Source organism: Carassius carassius, chromosome 1 (genome assembly GCF_963082965.1).
Source record: "Carassius carassius chromosome 1, fCarCar2.1, whole genome shotgun sequence".
Taxonomy (NCBI): Eukaryota; Metazoa; Chordata; class Actinopteri; order Cypriniformes; family Cyprinidae; genus Carassius; species Carassius carassius.
The window spans coordinates 46919282-46946115 of NC_081755.1; the positions used below are offsets into that span (position 1 = coordinate 46919282).

General features: G+C 36.9%; 1 protein-coding gene across 7 annotated transcripts in view; it reads left to right on the forward strand.

The window, feature by feature from the left end:
• rbfox3b (RNA binding fox-1 homolog 3b) overlaps positions 1–26834 on the forward strand; it is a 245994-nt gene that overhangs the window by 94668 nt on the left and 124492 nt on the right. For 5 of the 7 annotated variants that reach the window (XM_059561849.1, XM_059561859.1, XM_059561902.1 and 2 more), the window contains one exon: positions 15259–15336. In XM_059561849.1, the coding sequence (XP_059417832.1) occupies positions 15259–15336 (78 nt within the window). Of the gene's footprint in view, positions 1–10946; positions 11143–15258; positions 15337–26834 lie in introns of those variants that run through there. The other 2 variants (XM_059561875.1, XM_059561911.1) reach the window with 2 other exon arrangements.

Sequence of the window (26834 nt, forward strand, 5' to 3'; positions counted from 1 at the left end):
GTGTCAGTTTTTAGGGAGGGAAGTGTACAGGCTGTTCTTGTCTCAGACGTGTGTGTGGTCCTGTCACTGTCTTAGGAGATCTGGATGGTTGTTTAGCTCTAAATCAAACATTGGTGTCTGAGGAAACAGTGAGTGAGAGGCGCGCTATGAGGACTGAGTTCAAGGCAATCCAAACATGGCTGCATCCCAAAACACATACTTCTGCTACACAGTGAAAGTATGTGCTTCAGTGGTGATGGAAGTGCATACTTTTGAGTGTTTAATTAAAATTGTAAGGCTGGGTTGTACCACACAACATGTTCAAGCACTTTCATTACAAACCAGGCTTTATGAGTGTATTAATTAACTTAAAACATACTCCTGGTCTTAATGTGAGTGATTCATCAGTTCATGTTATTACAAAATAGTATTTTGACTTCATAATGAATAACTTGTTTAATTTGGAAATATGGCACATTACAAATGCAAAATTGTTTTTGAATGTCATGTAGTTCAGAAAAAGCACTTAAAAACAACGTAGTTAGCTTTTACCTCACTTTTTGCGATTTTCTACATCTAAATTAGTTGTAAGAGATCTGTCACAATCTTTTGCAGCACATATTAGTCCAAATAGCTTGCATGCATGGGTATTACAAGTCCAAATGCATGGATGTCTTTCTGTTTATTTTAGTCTGAATCCATGAATGCACGGCTGTTCATTAGTCCAAAAGCATGCATGCATGATAGTTCACATTAGTAAAAATGCATGCATAGATAATAGGTAATATTGGTTCTTATTTATTTATGAATGACTGTTTATATTAGTCTGAATGTGTGGATGCATGAAAATTCATATGTGTGCATGCATGTAAGATTGGTAATACTGGTCCCAGTGCATGGATACATGATGGCTCAAATTAGTCGAAATGCATGCATGATTGTTCCAAATGCATATATGCATAATGGTTCTTATTTATTGCATATTATTCTAAATGTGTGAATGACTAATTCACAAGAGCAGAAGTAATGTCAGTGAAGTGTACATATAAATCACGTCAAGGAAGTAGTTTTTCAGTTTATAAATTATACAACCTTGATTGCAACAGATAATTTTAAAACCTTTCAGCTGAAACCTGCTGATTGTGCATGAATAATCTACCAAAAACACATGCATCTTAGAGTTACTGCTACTGGCTAGCATGTTAACACACTCACTGAGTGACTCCAATGGGCCGTTAATCACATGTAGGTGCCAAATGGCATGTGCCCAAGGAAAGCTCATAAAGATAAAGATCATATTTGTGTGTCTGCATACAGTGCTGACAAGGAAGTGTGCAGGAAGCACACTGGACGTCTGGCGGCCGGAATCAATTTGTGTGAAGGCTGCTGGCACAGGTATTGCTTTCGTGATATGATCTCGGACGTCCATATTTTAGAGGTCATGGCAGAGAAAGAAGACAAGGGCAGTAAAAACCCCTGACTGCTCATTTCTATGTTTACTGGAAAAACAATCCCGCTGCAAAGGATTGTAGGATATCATATAGTGGCATTTTTGTGGGATTTTAATTGGTCAAAAATGACAAATGCTTGTTGATTAGTTAATTCTTTAGCTGTGTACGAAATATACTTTTGAAAGGACTAAAGGCCTGTGCACATTAAGGACGATAACTTAAATTATATATAGTTCTGCAAATCATTTGCCATCCTCAGTCATTGCTCCTTTTTCTGTTTAGGTGTTAAGTGAAATTTTATGTACTGTAAAGTAACAGGAAACCTTTAGCAATCTGTTTCTGAATACGGATTAACGCTTTGGGCACACCCCCTAACCATCCCCCCCGACCCCTGGATCTCATCATCCATCGCAAAATTTCACTATAGACATCGTCCGATGCCAATTTTGTAGACATCACCCAAACCTAGTCTGTAATTATGTTGTTCTGTCATTCACTGTGTCATTCTGTCAGCTTGTTTGTTCACTCTGTCATTCAGGCTATTTGTTGTTCAGTCTGTTATTCAGGCAGTCCTGTCTATCATTCAGTCAGTTGTTCTATCAGTTTGTTGATTGGTATGTTTGTTCAGTCTGACTTTCTGTGAGTCTGTCATTCAGTCTGTTCTATCTTTTGTTTGGTCTGTAGGTCTATCAGTCTGTTCTATCTATTTTTGGTCTGTAGTTCTATTGGTCTGTTATTCTATCTATTGTTTGGTCTGTAGTTCTACGGTCTCTTATTCTATCTATTGTTTGGTCTGTAGGTCTATCAGTCTGTTCTATCTATTTTTGGTCTGTAGTTCTACGGTCTCTTATTCTATCTATTGTTTGGTCTGTAGGTCTATCAGTCTGTTCTATCTATTGTTTGGTCTGTAGTTCTACGGTCTCTTATTCTATCTATTGTTTGGTCTGTAGGTCTATCAGTCTGTTCTATCTATTTTTGGTCTGTAGTTCTATTGGTCTGTTATTCTATCTATTGTTTGGTCTGTAGTTCTACGGTCTCTTATTCTATCTATTGTTCTGTCTGTAGTTCAATCTGTCTGTTATTGTATGTTGTTCAGTCTGTAGTTCTGTCGTTCTGTTTATCTATTGTACTGTCTGTAATTCTATGGGTCTGTTATTGTGTCTATTGTTTAGTCTGTAGTTCTACCAGTCTCTTATTCTATCCATTGTTTGGTCTGTAGTTCTGTCAGTCTGTTCTATTTATTATTTGGTCTGTAGTAGGGATGTCACTTTTAGTTCGAAAATCGATTGCACAATCGATCGGACCAACCAAAAAAGTTTCGAAAATCAAAATAGGGAATCGATTTTAACCAAATATGTACACTATTAATTTTAAAAGAATTAAACAATTAAAAAATATAGATGTAACAAAACTCACAAACAAGCAGAAAAAGAAAATAAAGAATTCCGAAAGTGCAGTATGCGTAGCGAAAGCTAGACAGAAAATACCAGCAATTTTACACGCCTATAAGACCCAGTGACGTCGAAAGCGACCTTTTATGCTGCGTTCACCCCAAACGCGAATAGAGCGTTTTGGCGCGAATTATTTCAATGTTAAGTCAATGTAAAGACGCGTTTACGCGCGTCTGGAGGTCTCGCGGTGCAGTAGACGCGAATTCGCCTCATTCGCACATCTAGTTACAGGAGATTCTGAGTTATGAAAAGGACCATTGCAAGCTGACAGCGACCGGCTTTTGTGGTAGAAAATTGGCAGTAATACCAATACCAATGGACATCAGTGCGATTGGAGCACGTCTTCTCAACAGCTGGACATATAGTGAATAAAAAACGCTCTGCTCTGGACCCCGAAAATGTTGATCGACTTTTTTTCCTGTCCAATAAATTTGTAATGCATAAATGCAGCCGGATTGAAGCCTGCAGTGATGTTTTTCTTTTGTTATGGCAGCCGTCCCCTCTGCATATATATTTTTTCGAGAATGTTGCACTCCTGTTGTTGTTTGTTATTCTGCATGAAACTTCATGCCAATAAATAAGAAATATTGCTGACTTGTGCATTTCCAGCGCTCTCTTTACATTCGTCCGTTATTTGACGTTGAAAAAGGAAACATCTTTTTTTAGACATGGAAAATTTTACAATCGATTCAATGAACACTTATGTTTTAAAAATCGAAAATGATTTTTTCACAAAAGTGACAGCCCTAGTCTGTAGTTCTATTGGTCTGTTATTGTCTGTTATTCAGTCTGTAGTTCTGTTGTTCTGTTATTCTATCTATTGTTCCGTCTAATTCTATGAGTCTGTTATTATGGCTATTGTTTAGTGTGAGGTTCTGTCGGTCTGTTTTTCTATCTGTTGTCTGGTCTACCTTTCAGTCTGTCATTCTATAGATCTGGCCTTTAGTCTGTTTTATACTTTTTTGGGGTTGTAATTTTATCTATCTATAGATCTGTCCTTTGGACATTTTTTTCTATTGTACGGTCTGTAGTTCTATCGGTCTGACATTCTATCTCTTGTTCACCCTGTAGTACGGTGTATCTGTGTCTTATTTTGTATGTCATTCATTCTGTTTTGATCTGTACTTTGGTCTGTAGTTTTATCGGTATGTTATTATGTGTATACTTCAGTCTGTATTTATATCAGTCTGTAGTTTTATCTAACGGTTTGCTGTTCTATTGATCTGTTTGTTTAGTCTTTCTGTCTACCTGTCTGTCTATTTATCGATCTAAATTTATTTGTCTGTTATGTTATTGTCCTGTCTAACTGTCTCTCTCTCTCTCTCTCTCTCTCTCTCTGTCATGGTGTGTTGGCTGTGTTTACAGACTGGAAGTTGACAGTAGTCCGAGACATGCAGAAACACACGCTCATGTTTGCAGTGGCAGATTGTCAGGCCATATGTGTGTGTAACAGACAACATGGAGAGGTGTTGACAGTCAGATTTGGTCGTGATCAGACGTGTTGGTGGGAATTTGAGGGATTTATTTATAAATACTAAAGGCTGGCCAGATCACTCCTCCCGTCAGCTCCTCCATCTGTACAGCCTGCATTTCATCTCTTTTTTATTTTCTTGTATCATTCCGTGTTCTTGACTGGGTTTGAGCCTTTACATTAACATTTCTGTACATCAGAACAGATCACATCCAAGAAAACATCCTGCATAATGTTAAAGGTGTTTATGTGCTTTGTTTTCTCTTCTAAGTCCATACATAATATACTGTAAATGAAAGTGTTTCTGAAGCATACATTTAAATGCTGACACTTAAAACGCATTGTATTTTTCAGTGTATATGTGAAAACACAAAAGGGTCACAAGTCATATAAACTTTTTGCTACGATACTTTTATGAGGCTTCCCCATCCTTTTTAAAGCTCCATTCACCATTGTTATTGCATGGAAAGTCATACAGTTCTGAAACGACATGAGGGATGAGTAAAGGATGACAAAAGTCTCTCTCCCACCCGAGATTTTTCTCTTTTCTTCGTGATGCACTCTCATTGCTGTTTTCACGCTGCAGTAATGAAGACCTGCTGTTCACGGACTCGTCTGACTGTGTGTTGGGTCTCAGTCACTCTATGAGCGTGTGTATATGAGTGTGTTTATCTCCTGCTGGGCATCTGAGGAGTTTTTCTGAAAGCTTTCTGCCCCCCCGTCGACCTCTATTCATTGACAGTATAATGTTGTCAAATGCTCTGACTCAGTGGGGACATGAACACACAGACAGTGATTTAGTATCGGCATGTTCTCATTTCATTCAGCAGTATCACTCTGTTCCTTCTATCAAACCGGCTTACACATTAACCTTGTTTGCACCTGTTTTGTGAATCCAGTTTGGACGCTAAAATTAACTTGTTTGGCAGCTGGTTGTGTTCAAAAACGAGGTGTGATTTTCTTGTTTTTCATTAGTGAAAAGTTTCACTAAAAACCAATTTAAGTTTCATTTCATAATTCTGTTACTAATGTTCTACTATAGCTAATCATCTCTCAGCTAATTGCACCTGAACATGTATTTATTATTTAAATACATAATTAATAATTAATCTAATACTTATATAAATCATGTAATTATTTTAATGATTTAAGACATAAGTAAACACTTGTTTATTCACAGTATATATATATATATATATATATATATATATATATATATATATATATGGAAAATATGACTTTTTTTTGCAATTTGAATTTATTTATTTATTCGTTAAAATAGTTAATAAATAAATAAAAATGTTAACATGCTTTCATAGAAATATAGTTTTTAATCTCTCTCTCTCTCTCTCTCTCTCTGACAAGAATGAGCATCTCAAAAGCATCAAATATTTTGATATTTTTCCCAACATATAATATATAAAGCCAAATATGATGAAAACATGAGCATTCACTCCATAGCAGGAATGACCATCAATCATGTTGTGTATCATGTGTGTTTGTGTGTGTATTATGACTGACAGATGGAGAGCTTTTGTTTGTACTGCACACATCTGTTGCATTCAACTAATTCATCTCATTAGCGAGATGTTTGGAGGGAGACTGAGAGACGTGTGTGTGTGTGTGTGTGTGTGTGTGAGCCGTGGGTGGCAGATTGCATCGCCCGCTTCCTTCCTGCGCGGGTCATGGGGTCATCTCGCATCGATTGCGCTGCAACATCCAAATCTGAATCTGACAAGGATACGCACTCACAATAACACGTGTATGACATACACATGCACATACACACACGCACACACACCTGCACATTTATATACCCGTGAATGCCCACACACACAAACATGAGCCGTATCCATGTACGTCTGTGTTTGTTAATGAGATCAGATATAGAAGCTTATCATGTGGCGTTATTCTACTGAATAATTAATGAGTTTGCCGTCAGAACCCACAGATGGTCGTATGACTCCTGCAAACATACTTGTACATATTTATAACTGTTGCGATTGCTGTCACCATGCCAACCACCTCCCGTCACTATGACAATGTCTAAGGGGAGGAGCTTAAGTGACAGGGGATGTTCAGGGTTCAAGAGCAGATTTATGTTCACACAATTTTGGAAAAATAGCTATCATATGTGCAGTGATGCACTTATAATGTGGCAATGTTGTGAAGCGTTTAAAAGCATAAATGTGGTACATTTACATTAATAATTCATTAAAAACCCATTTACTACTTGATTTGTAAAGAGTCTAAATTGCTGCATGAATTTCTATGTGTGCATTACAGGTGTTTTTTTCTTTGATCTGAATAAATAAAAAATGCTGTACATGTAATCTAATCAAGGCTAGTTGCTGTTTAATTGAACCATTAAAATGCAATCCAGAAAAATTTAAATAAATAAATAAACTAGAGAATTTGGTAAAACAAAAAAAAGTGCTTAATTAAACATTATAGGGCTCTAAAAAATTGCATAATGGTTTTTGACTTCTAAATTTTATTTGAACTTTAAAACAGAATCCAGGAAAATGTAAATGGAACACATGGAATTTTTAAGAAAATCAAACAAACAAACAAAAACGTAAAAAGGGGAAAGTAAAGTGGAATTTGGAAATAAATAATATTGATATGGGAAGACATGAAATGGATAGGGCCCTATATGTACATCATAAACACATTCTGTTGATAGTTGAACTTGTGTTGAACCCAGAATGTTGTGTAACTGTCAACCGGGATAGAGTAGCAGTTTAATTTCATTTTGTTCTCTAATTAAAGTGAAGGCACATTCACGGAGGTGTTTTGTAAAACATCAGGCAAACTTATCTTGCTAAGTATTTGAAACCCACTCATTATCTGACAGAAGTTACTTCTCAACATGATATACTCTACATCTGTGTGTCTGCTAACAAATAAGGATTAAAATGAGGAGCATTTCTGTGCAATTGCTTCAAAAAGTATTGGACACTGTCTGAATGCCATTTAATTCAATTATGACATATCTATAGACTATAAAGCATGAGCTTGTCCTTGCTTTTTAAATGACTGTTTTTACTGAGTGATGAATGAATGGACTCTATTTGTGGAGTTTAGATTAATCGGATGTTGTTGTGTTATGACGCACATTTTGTTGAGCTTTTTCATTGTAGAAACTTTATTTCAGAAGATAGAATATATTTGACGCTGATTTGGTTCTGAACCAAAACAATAAAACAAAAACAACAAATCATTTGTTCAGCAATGGACCCTTTGCAGTGAATGGGTGCCATCAGGAAGAGAGTCCAAACAGCTGATTAGACATTATTATATATATTATTAAATATTACACAAGTAGTTAATCCACACCACTCCAGTCCAACAGTTAAGCAGCGTTTACAAGCCAACACAAACCAGTCTGTGGGTGGATTTTGATGTGAGACAACAGGAGATTATTATTTCCGTTATTATGGATTATGAACTCCTATTTTAGTCGAAAGTGACAGTTTGAAGTTAAAACGTCTTGATTTTTTTGTTTCATTGTCACATAACCAGACAGAATTGGCAAACACAGAATGCAAGTGCTCTAATTTTTCACAGCAGTCATTAAACGCAGACACACAGCGCTTTCTTTTTATAGAACAAGCTCTCATTAAACATGAATAATTAAGGCCCGTTCACACCAACCACGATAACTATAAAGATAACGATAAAGATATATTTCTAAAAATCGTTCTCAATATTAAAGAATAGCAGAGTCCACACCACAACTATAACGATAAAGGCACAGAGAAACGATATTATGGAGGATTTATTGGGTCAAATTATAAACTAAAAGTCTAAAACTAAAAGCCTTAAACCAAATCTAAAAATCTAAATTTGAAACTTAAAGTCCAAGTCGAAAATTAATTTGGTATTTAGGATAGGGCATTTTGTATTTAGGATTGGCCATTTTCTATTTAGGGTTGGGCATTTGGTCATTTAGCCATTTAGGATTTAGGATTGGGCATTTGGAGATTTAGGATTGGGGATTTGGGGATTTAGGATTGGGCATTTGAGGATTGAGGAGTGTATGCAAATTAGGAGGCGTGGCCCAAATACTGGAGGCTGGGTTTGAAATGGCTGGTGCGCAGAGGCACCTTATGGACAGCAGAGGGAGCTCCCAGTGCTAAGGAGCACACTGTAATGAAAGTAATGTAATTGTAATGTAATTCTGTTTCTGTAATGAAACAGAGCCAGTGAGCGGCTTGAGCGAGGACTGTGTGATAACTTCAACTTAATGACAGCTTTGTAACATTTGTGGCCTCAAACACAAAGTCACCACTGAAAGGAGTGCTATCGGTCTGACGACGAGAAAGCAGCAGACAGTGCAGCAGGTAAGATGCTAACATTAGCTACTAGTTATATAAGCTGATATTGCTAACATGCTTTAGTAGGGTATTATTATATTATATATATATATATTTTTTTTTTTTGCTATATAGCCTATATATATTTTATAAAGATTGTGAGAGAAAAGAAATTAGGCTTGTTTGACTTGAACCGGCGCTGCACACTGCAAGACTGATCGGTTTATGACATCAAAGTACTGCGAGAGCGATTCAAAAGCATAAGGAGTGTTTACTTTCTTTGATGTCGTGTGTGTATGTATATATGTATATGTATACACTCACCGAAAGGATTATTAGGAACACCTGTTCAATTTCTCATTAATGCAATTATCTAATCAACTAATCACATGGCAGTTACTTCAATGCATTTAGGGGTGTGGTCCTGGTCAAGACAATCTCCTGAACTCCAAACTGAATGTCAGAATGGGAAAGAAAGGTGATTTAAGCAATTTTGAGCATGGCATGGTTGTTGGTGCTAGACGGGCCGGTCTGAGTATATACATACACACACGACATATGACATCAAAGAGAGTAGATGCTCCTTATGCTTTTGAATCGCTAATGAGTACTTTGATTTTAATAAACCGATCAGTCTTGCAGTGTGCAGCGCCAGTTCAAGTCGAACAAGCCTAATTTCTTTTCTCTCACAAAAAAAAAAAAAAAACAGAAACAAGACCATCTAGTGGCAATGTGAAAGGAGTGTATCTATTAATGTCAGAGGGGTTAACCGCAGTTTAAAAAACAAAACAGCATGTCCCAATATAATAATACCCTACTAAAGCATGTTAGCAATATCAGCTTATATAACTAGTAGCTAATGTTAGCATCTTACCTGCTGCACTGTCTGCTGCTTTCTCGTCGTCAGACCGATAGCACTCCTTTCAGTGGTGACTTTGTGTTTGAGGCCACAAATGTTACAAAGCTGTCATTAAGTTGAAGTTATCACACAGTCCTCGCTCAAGCCGCTCACTGGCTCTGTTTCATTACAGAAACAGAATTACATTACAATTACATTACTTTCATTACAGTGTGCTCCTTAGCACTGGGAGCTCCCTCTGCTGTCCATAAGGTGCCTCAGCTGAATGTCACTTCACTCTGCGCACCAGCCATTTCAAACCCAGCCTCCAGTATTTGGGCCACGCCTCCTAATTTGCATACACTCCTCAATCCTCAAATGCCCAATCCTAAATCCCCAATCCTCAATGGCTTAATGATTAAATGCCCAATCCTAAATACCCAAATTCCCAATCCTAAATCCCCAAATGCCCAATCCTAAATCCTAAATGGCTAAATGACCAAATGCCCAAACATAAATACAAAATGCCCTATCCTAAATACCAAATGCCCAATCCTAGATATCAAATTAATTTTCGACTTGGACTTTAAGTTTCAAATTTAGATTTTTAGATTTGGTTTAAGGCTTTTAGTTTTAGACTTTTAGTTTATAATCTGACCCAATAAATCCTCCATACGATATCGTTGGAATCACTTTCAGAACGATTTTTCCCCCTGATGAACGATAAAACATTGCCAACCAATCAGAATCAATCCTGCTATAACGAGCTCGAGGATTTAAAGCGGCAGACGCACGTGCGCTCAGAATAAACGGACGATATCGTTCGCTGGTGTGGAGGCTAATATCGTTATCTTTATAGTTATCGTTCTTGGTGTGAACGGGCCTTTAACTCTCGCGGCTGAGAAAGATGCTGCGTGTGAGTTTGTACACGTGAGCATCAGCAACGCTCTCTGTCTTTTTGTTTTCACTGATTTAGATATAGCTAAAGGACTCGTATGCTATGGTTTGTTTTGAATATGTAAATGAGCTCTGTTGTGATTGGCTGATCTGTGTGTATTACTGTAGCTCACACTGTAATACGTGGGCGGTTTTATGAGCTAATCTTGTCAAGAATCGTAAATATTAATGAGTTTTATGGGGTGGAAGATATGTTCTATACATTACAGTATGTCATATAGATCACTGTAAAAATGTTTTTATTTTTATTTTTTTATTTTTTTGGGGTGTCATGTACTGTAGCTCCATTTAATGTTATAGAAATTTTGTGTAGCATGAGTTGATCAGTCATATCATCCTGTTATCAAGCATCTGCTGGTGGACGTTGAGCTTGTTTTACTGTTTGTTTGTTGTTGTCCTCAAATATAACACATTGTTCTGAGATGAAACACCCATAAAGCCCCACTGTGATGTTTGAAAGCATCTCTGGCCTCATGCTGCTGGAATATGCTGATATGAATATGCTAATCTTTCAATACCATGGCATGTCCTCACAATATCTGGTGTAGGATGAGTTCTAGGGTTATTTCAGGACACACTCATGTAGGGAAACAGGACAAGCTGGATCTGTATCATTGTGAAGCCATCTGCTGGAGAAACTGAGCAACCACAGCCTGAACAACAGAGAACTAACACAGTAAAATCAGTAATATTGTGAAATATTATTACAATTTCACCTAAATATTTTCTGTTTGGATGCATGTTCAATTGTAATTCTGTGATCAAAGCTGAATTTTCTTCATCATTACTCAAGTCTTCATTGTTACATGATCCTTCAGAAATCATTCTAAGACGCTGATTTGTTGCTAAATAAACCTTTCTGATTTTTATCAGTGCTTTTTTTATTAATATTATTTTTTGCAGAAACTGTGTAAACCACCTTTATTTTGACTAGAAATCTTTTATAACACCATCACCATAATGCTCATTTATTTGTTGTATTTTTTTAGTTATAAGCTTTTATTTAAATTGTATTTTTTATGTTTGCTTTATTTAAAATTCTTAATTCTTAATTTATGATTGTCATTTACATTTGTTTTAATTTGTATGTTTAAATAATAATAGATGCATTTATCATGATTGTGCGTCCTTGTTTTATTTGATTTATTTAATTGTTCTGCTTATTTTTTTTTTCAGTATTCTTCAAATAGAAAGTTCAAAACAGTAACATTTACATGAAATAGAAATCTTTTGTGACATAAATATCTTTTCTGTCATTTTTTAGCAATTTAAATCATGCATGTCAAATAAAAGTATTAATTTCTTACAATCAATCGATCAATGTATACAGACCCCAGACTTTTGAATGGTGCTGAATGGATGCACTTTGAGAAAACGATGACTTTACAAAAGACTGACAGACACAATCTAACATAAGATAGTGCTTCTATTATGGTAGTGTTTCAGAACAATGTAGTGCTTTTGCGAGTTAATTACGGTGCGTGCGGGTGAGGGATGTGAAGCAGGTTTTGTCAGTAGATGGCGCTGCAGTCCTCCGTCTTTCTCTGTAAAACAGTGCTTGTTTTGTGAGTCTGTGGCTGCAGAGGACCGTGAATATTCTTTATTATATTCAGTTACCTGCAGCTCAACGGCTCCCGCAGGACGACCGTTTGATGAGGACATAAACGCTGTTTTTGGAAGCGGCTCCTGAGGGAAAACACGAATCTTTTTTACTAAACTTCTGAGAACAGCCCTGCTGCACTCACGTGCGTGCGTGCGTGCGTGCGTGAGAGAGAAACCACGCTCTGCTTTAGGACTCATTTTACTGTCATCATCTCTCTTTCCATGTGTGTGTGTGTGTGTGTGTGTGTGTGTCCCGAAATCCAGAAAGACCGGCAGTAATTCGATTATGTCTGTGTGTGTGTTGAATTGATATCTGAGCAGTTGTAATTAATTAAAGAATGGACAGCTCTGAAAACACCCTTCATTAAGAGATCTGTTTCTCTCAATAATAACATGCCACAAAAATGGGTACAACTCGTGGAAGATGCCGCAAACATATCCAGGTCATATTCAGAAAAAAAAAAATCTAATTAATATATTCATTAAACTTAACATGTCTATGATAATTATATTATTTAGTCATTTATGCATTTTTGCATTGACACTTTTCAGGTAATTATGCATATGTATTTTAATTTATTTTATATTAATATTATATATTTATATATCATATTATCATATGTCATATGTCATATTCATTTCATATTATAATTTTTTTTACCTTAAATATATTTAAATTGAAATATAAGTAATAATGAATAATTAATAATGATAATGAAATATAAGTAATAACAAATAATTGCATTTTGTATGTGTTTTGTATGCATGTGTGTTTATTTTTGTATATTATATTAGTTTGTTCATATATTTAAGACAGTTTAAGATAATAATTGTATTTTATTACACAATTTTGGCATTGACATTTTCAGTCAGATTTTTCTCCAAGTTCTCTCCAAAAAATATTGATTCAATTTGATTGATTTATCAGTTTTTTTATTTTAATTTAATATTTAAGAAAATCAGTATGTGAGATTATTACATTCATTAATTTAATTGTATTTATTTAATTATTTTTATCATGTATGCATTTTTTTTTGTGATGCCTTATGGCAATAAATAAATAAATAACAAAATATTTTATACCAGATTACCACAGTAACTGTAGCTGGGTGGTGTGTTTACAAATTTCTTTAATTTTATTTTTGTTTGGCAGAAGTCTGTCTCTGTTAAGGTGAGAATCATGTTAATATGAACTCAACTCACTGCAGGAGTGAATGTGAATGGCTTCAGTACTGACATACAGAGAGAACACCTCTATAAATCTGGATCAAGTCTGTTATATTTGATAATGTCTGGAGGTTTTCTAACAGTTTGGGGTTTATTTGTGAAGACCCAGCACTTATTGAACATTGATGCTGTGATACTTGTGTTTGGTGTGTAATGCCAGAGTTTTGTATTGACAGTCTTGGATCAGACAGAGGATTGTTCTGGTGTCAGTATGAGTCGTCATTGTCTTACACACATGCTGACCTGGCAGCAGCTGATTCATTAATGCTGTGTGTGTGTGTGTGTGTGTGTGTGTGTGTGTGTGTGTGTGTGTGTGTGTGTGTGTGTTTGGACCCAGCCGTAGACAGAATCGATGCAGTCCAGCCGTGAATCTGTCCTTTATCACAGTAATATGATTCTCATCGATGAAACTCTTTTTAATAATGCCCTGCAGGGCTTCATAGATTCACACGTCAGCTGTGTAATTCACACATGCACTGTGATCACGTAGACTCCATTATTTTGTTTTTATTTGTATATATTTTTTTATTTTGTATTTTTATTTGATCGTTCATGGTTGTTTTATTTATTTATTTATTTCTTTTAATTAATTGGAATTAAGTATGCATCACATCTTGTTTATTTCTCTTTACCCGTTTGTTTTAATTTTCTTTATATTTTTATTTCATTTTCAGTTTTCATTTATTTCAATTGTATAAGTACTTATTCATCATTGTCTTTTTTTTATTTATTTATCACTTCAAATGTGAAGTATTTAATAATCATGCTCATGCTGTGTTGCCTTTAAATGTCTACAAAAATTAGCCCATAGCCAAACAATTCTTTATTGTAGAATCCAATAGAATGAATTGACAGGTGTGGGTTATTGGCATCTTCCGATGTTTCTGATGTTAGTCTGTTTTATGAGCACTTCCTTCTCATTCCCACAATTCCTTCTGCTTGCATGAGAGCTCCTGTTTACTGCAACGTAACATCTATGATTGAAATTCTATGAATATACAATGTTATTAACATTCAATCTGAGAGCAATGAAGGTGATGAACTTCTGACCTAGTGCATCTTCTGTGTGTGTGTGGATCTCCTCAAATAACCTGCAGACAGTTACTCAGTTTGACTTTCTGAAGTAGCTGGAAGCATTTCTGCAGCTCATTTCTGGGGCATATTGTCAAGTGATGATTTCTGTATTATGTATTTTTAATCAGTTAGAGGAAGTGTGTTTTATAGTTATTATAGACTAGTTTTGTTCAAGAAGATGGCATTTGCACCTGACAAGATGATGTTTGCAGGCATTTTTAATGTTGTTAAATGCATACATATTCCATTAGCAGTGAATGTTAAAAGAATATGTCAGATTGTGAAGTAGCATCGGATCGGTACCCTTCCTCCTCTTCCTCGGTGTGTTTTGTGTGTTCAGGAGTGCAGTGACAGCTGCTCAAATAAGCAATACACAGATTAATGACTCACATTAAGGGGTTAAGAGCATGAGACGTGCACAATGACCTCACGCCAGCCTCCGTCACACCAAACATTCGTGCACAGAAATGCATTGCAAAGTGGCGCTTGACTCACAATGCACATGAACGCAATTACATTCTACACGAGAAAAAATAATAATAATGTAAACACAGGTTTTTTGTGTGTTTAGCGTTGGTCAGGCATTGAAATAGCTTCAGTAGAGATGCATTTGAAGGATCATGTGACACTGAAGACTGGAGTAATGATGCTGGAAATTTCAACTTTACATCACAGGAATAAATCACATTTTACAACATATGAAAATAGAAAGTGGTTATTTTGATTTATAATATTATTTCACATTTTTGCTGTTTTTACTGTGTTTTTGCACAGCCTTGATGAGCAGAAGAGTCTTAAAAACAATTTTTGAACAGCAGTGCAAATAATAATTAAGTGCATGTGGTTTAAAGCTCATGATTTATCCCTGTTGTGTGTGTGTTTGTTTCAGTATCAGGAACGGTGTGTGTGCAGCACAGAGACCTTCTTCATAAAGCCGCACAGTTCATGGATATTCCCCTCTGGACAGGTCAGTGAGGAGAGCAAACACTCGCATGCTGCATTTGCATGAATCTGTGCTTAGGTTTTCTGTAAGACGGATCAGCTAATATCCCGCTCCGCCCTCCGGTGTGTTCAGGCTCTCAGGGAAATGTGCCAGATCCCTCCGAAGGTTTCTGCGCATTTGAGTAATTGATGAATTGAAGTGAATATCTGGACAGGCTTCATTTTGTCGCCCTCATCGGCTGCTTAATAACTGTAAATAGGCTCAGAATCTCCCTGCTTTTCTTCGCTTTAATCGGACTAACAAGGTTATTTTTAAATTAAGCACATTTATCAAACTACCAGGAGCTTGTTTGCAAACTTAAGTGGTTATTACTTGGCCTCAAAACCCAATTAAACTCCCTTTTTCCGCACACACTTTTTCTCACAAACACGCTTTCTGTTTCTGAGGGTGTTTGTTGTTGCCTTGACATTTCTATACTAGAAAAAAAGAAGCTTATTTTGTTTTATTAAGTGTTTTAATTGCGCTAACTAGGGATGTCATCATATTTAGTAGTTAATGAAATAGTTATTTATAACTATTCTGCTAAATGATTTATATACACTTAGTTTATTAATGATATACAAAAATAAACACTGCTTTATTTGTAGCAGTAAATTATAACATTATATTCATTTATATGAATATAAGTGCATGTTAATGTTCTCAATTAATTGCATGTGTTTCTCAAGTATGTACGCCAGTGAGCTGGCAGAACAGAAATCTATTTAAAATGCAGTAAATTTGTTTTCAATCTATTTGGGATCAAAGCAGCAGTTCGTTTGAAATCCCTGCTGTTAATTGCATTGCATTCTTATTTCATAAAGAGAGATTCTAGCCACATAAACTTGATTTCAGAAAGCAGCTCTTATTGTAGTGCAAGAACATGTTGCTTTCTGTGTTTCTGCGGGAACATGTTAAGTACCAACAGCAGCAGCACATACTTGCAGTGTGTGTGTGTGTGTGTGTGTGAGGATTGATGGTGTTGAATATCTGTCAGCAGGCAGCAGAGCTTGATTTATATTCCTGTGTTGTATTGACTGCTGTGTTTATAAGGAAACTCTAGCATTTATTCATTACACTGAAGCTGCCTTCACACACACATACCGAGGAAACGTGACGTTTATACAGTGGTTATGTACAGTATGACTCATCCAAGAATCAGCTTTTTGTCTCATAGTTCTCCTCAATTTCTTTTCTATGTTATTTATTTATTAAAAGCATGCACTTTTTTTATAACAAATATATATATTTATATATATGTGTGTGTCTTTAACCTCTCTGTGTGCATGTGTGCGTGTGTGTGTGTGTAAAAGAGAAGTGGTGGAGTGGACGGAGAGCCGTGCTGACGGAGGGGTTTTTCTGTAGAGCCCATTAGAGGGCCTCATAAATCTGCTTTCACAGCCACTGCAGCACTGAGACGTTCTCATTCTGAGGCTGAGGGGCGCAGGGAGACCCCAGTCACATCACTGCTGTCTGAGGAGTCCATCTTCAGCCCTGATGTGCATTCCTAATGTTTCTTGAACTAAAAACAGTTTCTAATGCTTCTTTCCCACCTTTAACTTTATTAGAAATATTTAAATCTTGAGACGAGTTAAATTAGCTTGAAGATGCATGAGATATTAAAACTTGTTTTCATAAAAATACCAAGTATTTGTAGTCTCACTGGACTGGTGAATTGCACTAAATGAAACCAGTTCATTGCACTTAACAGAAAAAAAGGAATGTGAGATTAATAGATGAATATATTTTATGTTGCATGTTGTGTTATTTGAAAAATGCGTACAGTATGTGCAGCTGCTAGCTAATTCAAACCAATTAATTCTTTCTAATTTGTATGGTTTTACTCAATTTCGTTGTTTTAGCTACACAGTGTGTTGGAGTCAGGGTTAGTATAATTGACTGAAAATGAAACCTTATTACTTGAAGTAAAATAAACATTATCTGAAATGAAATTCAATTAGGAGCTTAAACTGAATTTATTTCAGTTAGTTGCCCAAGCAACATTTCTCATTTTCACTTAGCTTAATGTAATGAGTAAATGTAAAAATAAATAAATAAATAAAAATATGAAAACTAATCAGACATATTAAAACAGAAAGAAATGGCAAAAACATTAAATTATTTCTATTTATTTATTTGGTCGACTCATTCACATGACTGTTTTAAATACTCAAAGTCCAGCTGATTCTTCAAACTATTTGGGTTTTAAAGTAAAAAAGTCTAAATGCATTGCATTAAACGCATTCTCATAAAACAAGTTTCAAATCTCATTACATCTCAAGTAAAGTTAAGATATTTTAACTGGGGAAAAAGGGAATTAGTTAAGAATGGGAAATTGATTCCTTTGTTTGTTTGCAGTGTTCACTTTGCCCATGATTGAAAGGGTGTTTCTTTTGTGTGTGTGATTTTTTCAGTATTTGCAAATGAACCTTAAAAGTAGATAATGTCCCATCAAACTTTCATTTAAAAAGGCAAGAGTTTCACCCTTTTAAGAGAGATGTTTTGCTGTTAAGGCCTGCAGTCACGTCACTAGATATGAGTTTCCTAATTGAAACATTTATGTCTGAAAGCATTGGAGGTGTTATTAAACTAGTTTAGCTGATCAGCTAGAGGGACTAGTCTTCTCCACCCCTTTGGTTGAGTGCGAGAGGATAGAGTAGCACGTGTGAGGAGCTTTCTGTCACCCGGGGTCAGCTTCAGAATGAAAGTACATTCATCACGGGATCATGTTCCCAGTGATGGAGCGGTTATTGGATGTAAGTGCTCTAAATGTGACGGACGGACTTCCTGTCTGGCTCTGTGCTCCTGGCCTCTCATGCGTTCACATAGTCTTAATGAGACGCTTCAGCGGTAAGTGCATGTGCTGTTTGAGGAACAGGACTGTGACCCTACATGAGAGCAAATCTGTTCCCGAGCAAAGGTGGAGCTGTTCATTTAGTTACATAATTATATTTGACTCAACTCTTTCTGTAAATGCCTGAAAGCGCACAGTAGTTCATGAGGGGCTCTTAAGTGTTATGCTGCAGTCCAGTGTAACTTTAGTCTTCAAAACGAGTGAGTTTGGATCCTAATTTGCACATTAATGTACAGTAGGCGACAATACAGTTAGTGCATGTTGAAGGAGTCTGGATGAAGTGTTATTTCTCTCATATATTAGTTTTGTTGATGGTTGGAATAGTTTTTTTATATATATATTTTAGTTTCAGTAATTTTGTCATTTTAGTAGTTTGTTTGTTTGTGGGTGTTTGTCATGAAGGCATCATGTTCATAATGTAGTGGTACGTCTCAATACTGGTGTCCTGCCTTACTGCATATTCAGTGTGTAGGCTATGACATATCATATGCAATTTCTGATTAATAGCTATGTGCATGTTTTATATGGAGTTAGTGTCAATGTGTTTTATTGTTTGACAGTTGAGATGTATGTTATTATTCAAAATTATAGGAGAATATAAACTTGCCGGCCCCCAGGTTACAGTAGTGTATAAATATTTATCACAGTGGTGTTGGTGTGACCTGGTTGACTCGTGGTCAGCTGTTGTTCATGTGTGAGTATCAGGGGAAGCCGTTGTGTGTCTCCAGTGTTGGAGAGAGATGTTTGTATGCCTGGCACGATCTGATAAACATGAGCGGCAGCAGTGTTCATCAGGGCTCTCTGGTCACGCTGTGCACTGGATCATGTTCACTGTGACCCACTACACACCGACCTCATGACCAGCCACAGACGGAGGGGACCGCTAACAAGCAGCCGGCGCACCACGTGTCTACACACACCAATGCAAACAGCTCAGCTAGTTCTGCTGTTCTATTCTATCCTATAGAATAAAGAAAATGTAAGTGCAAAGCTAACCAAAGTCTCTTCTGCATTTATTAGATCTAAAATACAGTAATATTGTGAAATATTACATATTAAATATTACAATATATACAATTTCAAATAACTATTTTTTCTGTTTGAATGTATCAGAATCAGAAACAGAATCAGAATCAGAATCAGAATGAGCTTTATTGCCAGGTATGTTTACACATACGAGGAATTTGGAGTCAATGTGAATGTCCCACTTCAGGTCCTGAGAGATAGTGGTGCCCAGGAACCTGAATGACTCCACTGCAGTCACAGTGCTGTTCATGATGGTGAGTGGGGGGAGTGCAGGGGGGTTTCTCCTGAAGTCCACAGTCATCTCCACTGTTTTGAGCGTGTTAAGCTCCAGGTTGTTGAGAGTGCACCAGACAGCCAGCTCTTTAACCTCCTGTCTGTAAGCAGACTCGTCACCGTCCTGAATGAGGCCGATGAGTGTGGTGTCATCTGCAAACTTCAGGAGCTTGACAGAGGGGTCAGTATATGTGCAATCATTAGTGTACAGGGAGAAGAGCAGTGGGGAGAGAACACAACCCTGGGGAGCTCCGGTGCTGATTGTACGGGTGTTGGATGTGTATTTTCCCAGCCTCACTAGCTGCTGCCGGTCTGTCAGGAAGCTGTTGATCCACTGACAGACGGAGGTGGGCACGGAGAGCTGAGTTAGTTTGGGCAGGAGGAGGTTTGGGATGATCGTGTTAAAGGCCGAGCTGAAGTCCACAAACAGGATCCTCACATAGGTCCCCGGTTTGTCTAGGTGTTGCAGAACATAATGCAGTCCAATGTTTACTGCATCGTCCACAGACCTGTTTGCTCTGTAGGCAAACTGAAGAGGATCCAGCAAGGGTCCAGTGATGTCCTTCAGGTGGGCCAGCACCAGTTTTTCAAATGACTTCATGACTACGGATGTTAAAGCCACAGGCCTGTAGTCATTTAGTCCTGTAATTTTGGGTTTCTTTGGGATGGGGATGATGGTGGAGCGTTTGAAGCATGAAGGGACTTCGCACAGCTCCAGCGATCTGTTGAAGATCTTTGTGAAGATGGGGGCCAGCTGGTCAGCACAGGATTTCAGACAGGCTGGTGTAACACAATCTGGGCCTGGTGCTTTTTTCCTTTTCTGCTTCCTGAAGACCTGGCGCACCGCATCTTCGCTGATCTGTATTGCAGGTGTGGGGGAGAGGGGGGATGCAGGAGGTGTGAATGGTGAGAGCGCTTGATTGGAGAGGTGTTCAGGGCTGGTTGCAGGAGCTGTTAATGGTGTGAACGGTTGTGTGGAGAGGCATTCAGGGTTGGTTGCAGGAGTTGTTATTGGTGTGAACGGTTGTGTGGAGAGGTGTTCAGGGCAGGTGATGGGTGTTCTTTCAAACCTGCAGTAAAACTCGTTCAGATCGTCTGCCAGTTGTTGATTCTCCACAGTGCTGGGGGGTGGTGTCTTGTAATTGGAGATCTTCTTTAGGCTTTTCCACACTGATGCAGAGTCATTCAAAGTGAACTGAGTCCTTATTTTTTCAGAATAATTCCTCTTTGCCACTCTGATCTCCTTTTCCAGTGTGTATTTAGCCTGTTTATACAAGACATTGTCCCCCTTCCTGTAAGCATCTTCTTTGGCCTGACGGAGCTGTCTGAGTTTTGCAGTGAACCACGGTTTGTCATTGTTGTAATTTAGTTGAGTCTTGGTAGGAATACACATATCCTCACAGAAACTGATATATGATGTTACGGTCTCTGTGAGTTCATCCAGATCAGTGGCAGCAGCTTCAAAAACACTCCAATCAGTGAGGTCAAAACAAGATTGTAAATCCTGCTCTGCTTCATTAGTCCATCTTTTTACAGTCCTTAATACAGGTTTAGCTGATTTTAGTTTCTGCCTGTAGGTCGGTATAAGATGAACCAGAAGGTGATCAGAACGTCCCAAAGCTGCTCCTGGAACAGAGTGATATGCATCCTTTATTGTTGTGTAGCAGTGATCCAATATATTACTGTCTCTGGTGGGACAGGTAACATGCTGTCTGCATTTTGGCAGTTCACGGGAGAGATTGGCTTTATTAATGTTGGCTTTATGTATGTTAAAAAGTAATTTATTCCTGGGATGCAAAGCTGAATTTATCCTCATTACTCCATTCTTCAGTGTCACATGATTCTTCAGAAATCATTCTGATATGCTGATTTGTTGCTCGAGAAACATTTCTGATTATCATCAGTGTTGTGCTGCTTCATATTTTTGTGGAAACCATACTACTTTGAATAGAAGTATTAAGTTCCTTCCAAAATAAAAATAAATATAAATTAATTAAAAATCATGGAAAACTAATATCTCTTCGAATCTACATACAATCAATAGCTAGCTTCAAACCAGTGAAACTAGTGTAAATGCTGTAGACAGATGTTTCATGTTCTCTAGAACTCACATAATCATTATCATCACATTCATTTCAAATATTGTTCACATTGGCCATTTTTTTAATTTTTATTTATGGTGCTCAATTTTAAAGTCCAGCATTTTTATCTTAATGGCGTTGGAAGCACACTTCTGGCTTTCTCATTGCTGCTGCTAATGAAATCAAAACAGTATAAGGCAATCAGAATCCATTTCAGTAGAAGATGAAATATGATTGGATAATTTAAGTGCCATGCAAATTTAGCTTCTTAATTGCTAACGCAGCTCTTTTAAGGAAGTGAGCAATCATTTAGCAGATTCTGTTTTCCCAAGTGACTGACTTTATAAATTAATTGACCGTTTCCCTGAAAAATGTAATCAACAAGAAATGTCATTTACAACTTGTTCAACTTCTGTACTGTATATTTCACAGTAATTGTTATTCTGATTGTAATTTACAGAAGTGGAGAATGGTCAATATTGATTTCACATTGGGCTGGACGAGTAATCGAATGCAGTTGTCATGCGTATATTGTCAGTAAAGCCGGTTCTGTGATTAGTAGTAAATCCCCATCAGATGGAGCAGCATTTACTACACAGAGCCGTAGTTCACTGAAAAGTTATGCCAAATCACTTTCATAATCGCAGACGATTTAATCGCACAATTATAAAATCGAAGAAATCATTCTGCGATTCTGAAAGCTGTTTGTGTAACTTGTCAGTGAACTACGGCTCTGTGTAGTAAATGCTGCTCCATCTGACGATGAACATGAAAAGACCACATTTATTAACATGTTTTTTTTCCAAACTCACTTCATAATGCAGAGTGTATTAAATGAATCCTTATGTGAGATGATGTGGCTTCTTACACAGAATAAGGCATGCGACATATTTCATAATACTCTAAGCAGTGATGAGGGTTATGTCGATTAGCACTGCATTATTATATACTTTATCATAATAAAAATTCTAAGACAAACTCAGATGAACCATATATTGTCGTAGACGTTTGTTTATTAGTCACATTGATTAAATGAAAGCAGTTGAATCTTCTGTTTATTCAGCTGCAGGGGTTTCTTCTGCGAGGCGTATAGAGTTTCAGTGTGAGAGCGCCCTCTGGCCTTCGGATGGAGATTTACTGCTGATCACACAACTGTGCTCCACTGAAAGACACGCATGAAAAGCACAGCTTCTGCCTAATCGCGATTTATCACCTTTGTGATTTCATTTCAAGTAATTGTGCAGCCCTAATTTCACAGGAATTGCAGGTATTAAACTAGCAAATGACTTTCCCTGTTTTTGTTTTGTTTTGTTTTTATTTTGGATGATGTCATCAAGGCCACTTGAATCTCAGCCAATGGGTGCTTCCACTATTCATTATGTATAACATACCGAAGTTTTTTCTGGATTCTCTGTGTTAATTTGTTTGTAATTAGTATTTGTTTCTGCTATCATTAAACCTCACTCAGAACCACATTCATTAACTCACTCTAATCTCCGCCTTTGTAGAAGGGGGAGGAGCTTGGCCTCCATAATCGGTCATCTGAAGGCAAGGCATTTTTGAATAATACCCAGAATGCAAAGCAGAGGGTTGGTGTCTCTGTAAAACACCTCAACGCACACCTCAGCGGGTGATTACTCTCTCAACGTGGGCACGACTCAAAACTCCTGAACCTTTTCGTTCTCCAATCACAGCTGATGGATTGAGCCGACAGCTGCCAGCATCTGGCTGTTAGCACACGCTCAAGCGCCGCATTCCCAATGCCATGCTGATTAATGGCCGCTGATCGCAGTCAACAGAGGCGGAAATTAAGCGTTTAAGTTTAAGCGTTACATTTGTCTGAAGAGCGCGAGGGGTTGAGAGGCATTTGTCCAAATCTACCATGGTTAAAGTTGAAAGTTCTGCACCTGTGAACATCAGTGTACAAGCTTCACTCATAGCAAAGAAGAATTGTAGATTAAATCTTTAATTTCACCTTTGCTAGGTGCTTCTCGACAGAAATGATGATAGCAAATTGAGAGTTTTTAGAGTTTAAAGTCCCCAGTATTTCAGGAGTTTCTGTATTTTACACACATTAACCTAATTTGATATTATAATTTAATGTATTGTAGTTGTAATTCTGTTCTGTTTTCTTAATGGTGTCATAATAAGCTTAAAAAAATAAAAAATAATAATAATATTCAAATATTAAATAAGTTTTATAAAATATTATATTAATTTAAGTTAATAAGTATGTTGTAGGTAGAATTAAAATGGTATATTGTAATAAGTACAAATAATGCAACTCATATAACTTTATGTAAAAGTTGATATTATAGTTTTAATTATGTTTTGTAATTTATGGTATATAAAATATGATATATATATATATATATATATAAATTAAATCGGACGTTTAACATTTAAAATTAAATAACTTTTCTGTAAAATACTGAGTGTTTAGGTCAAAATTATTGTAACTGTTCATTTATTAGCATTTTATGTTTTATATCTTATAAGGATGCGGCTCAAAAGATTGATATAATAGTAAAATATAACTTTATAAATATATTTCTATTTTTATAGATTTTTGTGTTTCTAAATGTGTTACAAATTATTAATATCATGCGATTTGGCTTATATGAAAATGTACATACCATATGTAAATGATATGTATGAAATACTGATGAGCTCAGAATATAATAATTGCTCAGATTCTCCCAAGATCATATGATCCGAGCTGCTTTTCGAATTCATTTTTATGTATGACACCTACTGACTCATTTTTAGGCCTGTGTCTCTAGAAGAAACATCTCAGATAAATTTATGTGTAAACGAGTCCTGCATTGAGTCTCATGAGGTCTGGAAGAGCGAGAAAACCCTCCTCTGGGTAACTTTACTGGATTAGCTCTGGCGCTTCCAATGTGAAATGTGAGTTTCTGGGATCTGCTTTTCCCAGGGACCCTTGGGGAAACGGATACCCCGATATCACCACAGTGTCAATCCTCAGGAGCGGCTCGGGTAATTCAGTCTGTGGTTGAAGGCTCGTGTGTGTCCCGTTCAGCCTGTCTGACCTTGAGCGACTGGCATGGGTCAGATCTCTGAGCCGGTGCGGTTCTGGGGTATCGGGGTTTCCGTTTGCAGCAGTAAGGGCTGCAGTGGATCCATGCCCGGGTCTTCGAACAGACTAATGGTTACAAGCGCTGGCGCGGTTCCATGCACCGCCCCGCAGGCCCTGTCTGGATCAGTCGATAACACGCAATTTAGAAAATCAGCCAAGTTTGCAAAAAGAAAGAGCTAATATCGGAAATAAAGACGGATACATAATCTGAGGCTGGGGGAGTTTTCATGCGCAGCAGAGAGTTATTTGTTATCCGGAAGGAGTGAGTGTCGGGCGAAACGCTGGCACGTCTGAAGCGTCCACAGCGCCGCTGACCCAAGCTCCCTCTCGCTCTGATGTCGATGGAAATCTAATTGCCTGAAAAGCGATCAATGGAAAGTAAATTGGTTTCTGTGTGAAACTGAACATGTAATAAGCTCTGAGCTGCTTTAATATGTGCTGCTTTTGCATCTTGAATCGCACTCGTTTCTTCTAAATGGATTCCTGAATGCGATCATTCTCCGTCACTCTCTGATTCTCTCTCAAGCTCCATTACTCCCTCATAAAGGACAGAGTGTTTTTCTCAGAGTGCCTCCAGGTGTTTGTGGAGTCCTGGTCAGTATTTTAAGCAATACGGTTTGGGATGTTGTGTCGGTAGTTAGATAGTTACTTTAAATTAAATTATATAGATTATGCAACATTTCAAAATGAAAATTTTATGCAAAGGTTTGAATAAGTGAATTTCTGAAGTGTGAAAACATTTATTTACATAAAAACCAATAAAACATGCAAATACAATACTTTACAACAAAAGGTCAACTTTATACACAAAACCTCTTGACTCTTATGTCAGTTTTTTATTAATTGAGAAATGACCACGTAAAAGTTTTATATACAGTGTCAAAAATATCCAGCTTGAATAATAAAAGATTCCATCTTGAATAATAAGATATATGCACATATGCAATGGTTTTTAGCACAAAAGAAATGTACATTAAGTCACCATATAACAAAAAATGTACCATATTCTCCATCAAGCTTGTTCTGTTTTCAAATGTTTTGTGCTTTCATATAGAGTAAAACATGTTTAATTTGTTTAAGGCTTTGTCTAAAATGTTCATTTAAACTTCATAAGAAAAAATATAGTATTTTTGACCTTAAATATTAATACGTTGTGTCTTTAGGTTCTGTTTGCAACAACATGAACTCACATAATAGCCTACAGTCAAATGAGAAACACTTTACAATACGGTTAAATATTTATTAATATTTTTAAGCTGTATTTCTTCTCTGTAGTTTAAACAGTATGACCTAACACGGAACTATTGTATTTGTAGTATCCATTGCATTAACATTTACATTTACATTTACAGGTGCATCTCAATAAATTAGAATGTTAAAGAAAGGTTTCTTTCAGTAATTCAACTCAAATTCTGTAACTCGTGTATTAATAAATTCAATGCACACAGACTGAAGTAGTTTAAGTGACATGCCAATCAGCTAATCAACTCAAAACACCTGCAAAGGTTCTCTGAACCTTTAAAATGGTCTCTCAGTTTGATTCACTAGGCTAAACAATCATGGGGAAGACTGCTGATTTTTGCATTGCGTGTGGCTAAGCCACAAACATTCACTGCCAAAGAAGCTGTCTTTTCACAGAGTGCTGTATCCAAGCATGTTAAGAGAAAGTTGAGTGCTAGGAAAAAGTGTGGAAGAAAAAGATGCACAACCAACCTTAAAGTCAGTTCTTAAGGTCAATTTAAGAATTTGAGTTAACTTCACAAGGAATGGACTAAGGCTGCATGGGGTCAAGGCATCAAGAGCCACCACACACAGATGTGTCAAGGAATTTGCTGAACCACAGACAACATCAGAGGCGTCTTACCTGGGCTAAGGAGAAGAAGAACTGGACTGTTACCCCGTGTTCCAAAGTCCTCTTTTCAGATGATAGCAAATGAAGCAGTGCCACAAACTGATCACCTCCATGCCATGCAGAATTGAGGCAGTAATTAAAGCAAAAGGAGCCCCTACCAAGTATTGAATACATGTACAGTAAATTGAACATACTTTTCCAGAATTGTATTTATTTTTTTATTTTTTTCTTTGGTCTTATGAAGTATTCTAATTTGTTAAAAATTGGTGGGGTTTTGTTAAATGTGAGCCAAAATCA